Genomic DNA, 6578 nt, shown 5'->3' with positions numbered 1-6578 from the left:
GAACCCTTGGCTTGGTGTTGCCCGCACCGCGCTCAGCCAGTGAGCGCACTGGCCATCCCTATATGGGATCCGAACCCGTGGCCTCAGCAGTCCCAGCGTCGCACTCTCCCGAGTGAGCCACAGGGTCGGCCCTTGGTTGTCTGTCTCTTTGTTGATCTTCCTGTCTCCTTCTCCATACTATCTTCTTGTCAGAGTGCCTCAGGAACATAAAACATTACTTCCAGATGGATACAGAATGTGGGAAGAGAATTGTATTCATTTGTACATTTATTACACATCTGAAATGCTAGGAAAGAGAAGAGTCCAAGGTAGCCTTTGTAAACCGAAAAAATGTCCATCTAATTTTTTTTTTTTTTTTTTTAATGATAATACTTAATGCTGGCAGAGTCATGGTTAGAAGGAATTCTCAGTGTTGGGAATGCAATTCAGTAGAATCTTTCTGAAAAGCTATTTGGCAGGATATATCAAGACCCTTAAAAGAAACTCCTAGCCTTTGGCCCACTAATTTTACTTCCAGGAATTTATGCTAAGGAAACAATTGGAGATGCAGGCAATGATCCTCTACAGGGATGTGAGTTTAAGCACTATTTATAATAGCTAAAGGGAGATAGTAATCTGAATGTACACAGTCAGAGAATGGTTACATAAATCAGGGTATACCATACAATAGAGTACGCTGTAGCCATTTTAAAAATATGAAATCAAAGGCTCTTTAATGACATCAGAAAATGCCTTATTATTTTAAATGGAAAAAAAAAAGGCTATTAACTATGTATGTAGTATTATCCTCCCCAAAAGTGAGGAAGAATATGCGAAGGTGTTAACTGTGATTATTAGTGGTAAAATTATATATACTTTTATTGCTTTTCTTCTTGCTGTTTTGTATTTTTCAATTTTCTACAAGGCCGTCAGTAATTTTGATTATCAGAATTTCAAAAAGATGAACTTTCTTCTTAATGGTCAGTCTACTCCTCCAGTAAGGGAGCCTCTCACCTTATACCAGCTCTACTGCTGTGGTGTGGAGGTCAGAGAGGGTCTTCCATGAGCATCATCAGATTGGAAGCCTGACTGAGCAGCCCTGTGCACAGTCCGGCAGGCACTCCCTGGCTAGTACAACAGACGTTTCCATCATTCAAGTGAGTCACCACCAAAGGGTGTCAAGCTGATGATATTGCTACATAGTATACTTGAACTATCAACAACCCAGCATGCTGCCAAGCCTTTTAGCCTTATCTTCCTAAACCGTTATTCTTTGACTGTCCAGTGAATGTCAAAGGGACTGGCTGGGACAGTCTAACTCCTTTTCGAGGACACAGTGGGCCAGTAAACTAAAGCTGATGCAAGCCTTCCAACTGAATCCAAACCAGACTAGCAAACGTTCCTTCCATATTAAAGTTTAAGCTGTTCTTGTTGCTGCCACAGTTGGGATTTAATGTGGGGGCCTGGTGGGACCCCAGGAATATTTAGGGTGAAAAATATGCTGGGGTATTCATCTTAGATACTCCCAGCTGGACTCTGAAGGTTGTAGAGAACCTTTAGGGGGCATCTGCTAAAATTGTAGTTATAAAACTATTTCCTCCTGTCTTAACCTCAATCATTTGTTATTCTTGGCCTCATTAGTGGGGGAAAAGAGGCTGAGAATTCTATATTGGAGGTCTCAGAGCCAAGAGTGAAATTGACCATTGTTTCGTTTGTCTGTTTTGTTTTCTGGGGGGGAATGGGAGTGAGATTTTTTTTTTTTTTTTTTTTTTTTTGTCTTCTGTTGCCATTTTTAAGTACCTATAGCCAGGTACTGCTGTAGTAAAAAAGAGAATTTGAGACAATTTAAAGAGTCTTGAACCATTGTCATCATCCCTGTGCATCTTATATCCCCCACGTATGTTCTCTTGAGGAGTATGTGTATGCGTACAGGCCTTCTGCTGCAGGCGTCATTCTGGTATATAAAAGTGTTGATGATGAGGTTTATTGATGTGGCACCTGAAGCTCAAATAAACCAAAGACGTAATTCCTTTAGTAGTTTAAAAAATCATGGAAGTACTATGGAGTGTGCATGTTATTGTTATACTAACTAAAATATAATGGCAATAAACTTTAAATTGTGGTCATTTTATATAAAATAAATGTTATTGCTATGACTAAAACACAAATGAAATTCTGTTCACTGTTAGAAACTGCAGTCGATTCTATGGCAATTAACATAGGCATTGAAGAGCTGTGAATACTCTGCATTCCAGTCACACCCCCAGACAATTTCAGCCATGTACTACTGGCCAGGTACCACTTAGATATCCAAAGATGTGAAAACATATTCAAAACCTACATTGTGTTCATAGAATGTGTTTCTAGCCATGCCTTTAGCCAAAGGCACAATTCTTGGTACAGATGGAATAGGAAGCTGGTGGTATTTCCTACTTATAAAAGTCATTTAAAAAAAAAAAAGTTGGAAGGACTTTTTAATTGTCCTGTGGTAATCAGTGACCAAAGGAACAGAGGAGTCGGCCTGAGCTGTTCTCTTGAATGTCCAGTTTGCCCCTGGTCAGACTCAGGTTCCTGGGCTGGGCTACAGTTCAGAAGTCATTGCCAGGTATTGTGTGCTAGGTCATTATCTAGTGGGGCAGGGTTGTAGTGAGAGAACTGAAAAAGCAAGGCCTCTCTCACCAGCAGCAGCTGTGGAAGACACTGAGGACAGCAGTAGAACTGAGGCAGCACTTATCCCAGGACGCAAGACAAGGTCACGTGGGAGCCAGTATTAAACTAATAATAGAGTAACTGATCCCTCAGCTGGTGAATCTTACTGTCTTATATTACAGTTGTTTTTAATCTGTCCCATCTTGTCAAATACATTTTAAGCTCTCAAAGTCAGGGAACTTGGCAAATTCTACTTATTGTCTTGATCACACTAGGTCCCCAGTGACTAGTCTTTGCTGAATTGAGAAAAAAAAAAGTCATACTCTTTGAATTTAATTTCTTCTCTTATATGAATTCCATCTGCTATCTGAATCTACAGCCAGAAGACTGGAGGCTGGATTGGGGGTTTTGTTGGAATTTACAATATGTTGAGTCTTATTGAGTCTGTCTGTTGCTGTATTCCCATTTTCCCTTGCAAATGTGGTAGGCATCTAAAGGAAACTTGTAAATCAGAGGTTAAGATTTCTAATGGTATGGCTGGGTCTGTAAAAAAGCTTGGCACAGTCTAGAGAAACAGAGCGAGTCCTGCTATCCCAGAGGCAGTTCACTGGTGGCAAGAGCCCTGGCCTTGGAGTCAGGGAATTTGAGTTTGAACCTCGGCCCAGGGAGTTTGAACCTCGGCCCTGTCACCTGAGACTGAGTATCTTCAGGCAAGCCTCAGCTTAGCCTATGTTTTCACATGTGTGAAATGGAAATTATAATAATGCCTGTTTCAGGGCTTATTGGATAGGTTAAATGAGATTAATTTACTCACTCAATTTATTGAATACCTACAGGCACTATTTTAGATATTGGAGATACAGCAGTAAACAGACAAAAATGTTTACCCTCACGAAATTTATATTCTGGAAATATAATATATATAATGGCATTTCATAAGTGTTTAATCAGATTAGTCTGAAGATATCTGATGAGCTCACACAATGGGTTTTTACTGTTCATTGCCATAGGTCTTTGTGTTATGACAGTGGGTAAATAGGGCCATTATTGTGTCTCATGTCTGAATTGGCATAACCCTAGGGAAGTCCCATTAAGTAGGGCATTTATGTGTTCTTGCTAAATCCCAGTATTCTTAGAAAGTCTTTTCCCCTTGAATTGGATTCCTGTCATTTTCACCTCCATAAAGTGCTTGGTCCAAACAGTCCAGCAGTTGGCTGATACTCAGAGGCTGTCAGTGGTGGTGTGGATGGATGGTTTTCACATTTTCTCAGTTGTCATTGTTTGCACTATCTGTGACTTAATGTGATTTCACAGAGTTGATAGGTGTTTGTGTAACTTGTGGAAATGAGTCAAAATGCCAGCATAACCAATTAAAATCCACAAAGCATATTTTAGTGAGTAATTTCAACGTGACTTAATGTGATTTCACAGAGTTGATAGGTGTTTGTGTAACTTGTGGAAATAAGTCAAAATGCCAGCATAACCAATTAAAATCCACAAAGCATATTTTAGTGAGTAATTTCAACTTTTTCTCTCTAAACTTTTGATCAGCCATCCATTGTAGAACGTGGACAAAGTTAAAGTTTCAGTTTACTTCTTTCATTGCCTTTTTTTCTCTGCAGTGTTTTCTTTGAGCATCAAAATACCCAAAATCCATGAAAGGAGAAAGGGTAGGCCTGGACAGCACACCTCAGAGGAGCTGAATGCTGCTGATATCGCACACCGTCTCCTGAGAGGTGTGTGTCCATGCCGCCTCCATCCGCTATCGTTTTGCTAACACAGAACTGCAGATCCCTAGTGGCACACAGCCCATTTAGTTAAAAATGTAAACAGGAAATCGTTTTCTGGCTGAATGGCCTGTGGCCCAGAAAAATGGTTATTTCTGCTGAGACTTAACTTTAAAAACACTCCCACCACAGTGGAAGCTGAAGGCTCGTTGTGAGCTCGCCCTGCCTCAGAACAAGGCTGGTGGAAGGAGTGGGTGTAGGGACTCATGTACATTTGTCACCAATGGCCAAAGGTACAGCAGACATGATTGAAGACGCTCCTATCACCCAGAAAGCAGTTGTCCTGCAAGGATGGAGACCTGTTGACACTCCGAGGAATCACAGAACAGGTGTTACTTGGAAAACGCAGAGGTTTGGTCTGGAGAGATGTGACGCGGCACTGGCACACGTCCCTGGGTCTCAGTGCTCCTCTGGTCTGCTCCAGCTCCGTGTCATTTGCCTCCCATGACCTCCTGTGCTCCCATTGTGGTTTCCCTATGTGCTGATGAGTTTTCTGGTTGTTATGTCTTACAGCCCCCCGAATCCAAGCCCAACTTCACCCCTCTCGCCATCTTGGCCCATGTTTTCAGCGCCATCCAGCCCTATGCCCACCTCATCCACGTCCAGCGACTCATCCCCCGTCAGGTCTGTTGCAGGGTTTGTTTGGTTTTCTGTTGCTGCTGTTGTTCTCTCATTGGCTTGGTCCTCTCTTCATGCAGTGTTCAGCCTCCTCGTCAACTTTGTTCCCTGCCATCCAAACCTGCACTTGCTTTTTGACAGGCCAGAAGAAGCAGTTCATGAAGACTCCAGGTAAAATCACGGATGATGACCAATCTGTTCCCGTTTATCCAAAGCTGATCAGGGACATTGGGGGCCACTTCTGCTCTCCTGTGGTTCCATCCTAAGAGACCAAAACCAGGAGGGACCATTTGCATGAAGCAGCATGGCATTTTTCACACCCTTTTAAACCCTAACTCAAGTTTCTAACTAACCTCTGATGCCTGGAATTTGGGGAAAGAATACCTCCTGAATAAGGCTCCTGCTTTGAAGGCTCTCTGATTTGGACTCTCTGCTTTGGTATAAGATAATATAAGAGGGAACAGTGTTGAGACACATAGTGGCCTTTTCTTCTCTCATTTTTATCAAGCAGCATCAGGCAGTGTTTTTTTGTGGGGTCGGGCTACCAGCCACAAGCCCTGGGACCTAGCCACTGAGACCAGATCCAGTGGGTGAAAGACTAGTATAACACAGAGTAAAAAATCGAGATATGAAACGATTTCTCTTTAAATTGCTCATGTCTTTTACCTCCTTGCCCTCCATATACTCCAGGAATCTTCTGTACTCCCAACCTGCTTCTATCTCTGTGTGTCATGAACCCTGAGCTCTCATGGGAACAGGCACCACCCCTTTCTGAGGGTGAGCAGCTTGACCTAGTTCCTCTCCCCAAGGGCCATGCTGCAGTTTGTCTTGTTTTCATGACTTCTAGACTTAAGTGCCACAATTCTTTGCTCTTGAGCTCTTTGGAGCAAAGAAGTTCTTTAAATCCAGGAAAAGAATTAATGAAGATCCTGCAGAATCCCTCTGCTGTGTAGGTTCTAAGCATGGGTATCTCTCAAACTTAGTCTCTGCTTTCAGACAACCAAAATTAGAGCCCAGTGATAAGCATCATAAGCATTTTGGGCTTTGCCAGTATTTTCTTGTCCGTCTTTTTTCCTAAGGGGTGGGTCCAGCAGAGAGGCTTAAATATTTTATAAAGCTGAGTCTCACTTTTAAAAAAAGAAAACCCCATGCTGTTTATATATTCAGATACGTATACTACTTTATTCCCCTCCAGGTACTTTCACATCATTTCATTCTATCGTCATGTGAGAATGAGAAGAGAAATGGCCCAAGCACTATTCTAGAAAAAGAAAACTAAGGCACAGCAAGGTGACTTAGACACAGTCATGTGACTGAGAGCCAATCCCGAATTCAGGACTTCTCCCCCTCAGCCCAGCATTCTTTCCTCCAAACATACGGGTAACCCCAACTTTAAGTTTCCATGCAGCTCCCAGCCCTAGAGCCTGGCCTGCTCTTCTAGCTTTGATACAGCTTTCTGCCTAGTTTTGTCCTGGATAATGAGAAAGATAGCTTTTCAGTGTATTATTTTTTCCTCTCCCTGTAAATAAAGTAAAAATTCAGACC

At 42.2% G+C, this 6578-nt stretch overlaps 1 protein-coding gene across 1 annotated transcript in view; it reads left to right on the top strand.

The window, feature by feature from the left end:
* Positions 1-6578, top strand: part of LOC103608746 (rho GTPase-activating protein 26-like) — a 72755-nt gene that overhangs the window by 50414 nt on the left and 15763 nt on the right. The window contains exon 2 of the mRNA XM_008593148.1: positions 4929-5204. Within this exon, the coding sequence (XP_008591370.1) occupies positions 4929-5204 (276 nt within the window). The remainder of the gene's footprint in view (positions 1-4928; positions 5205-6578) is intronic.

The sequence above is a fragment of the Galeopterus variegatus genome, unplaced genomic scaffold (assembly GCF_000696425.1).
Source record: "Galeopterus variegatus unplaced genomic scaffold, G_variegatus-3.0.2 Scaffold156, whole genome shotgun sequence".
NCBI classification, from domain to species: Eukaryota; Metazoa; Chordata; class Mammalia; order Dermoptera; family Cynocephalidae; genus Galeopterus; species Galeopterus variegatus.
Note: the sequence above shows the minus strand (reverse complement) of the source record. Positions and strands in the feature narration are given on the sequence as shown.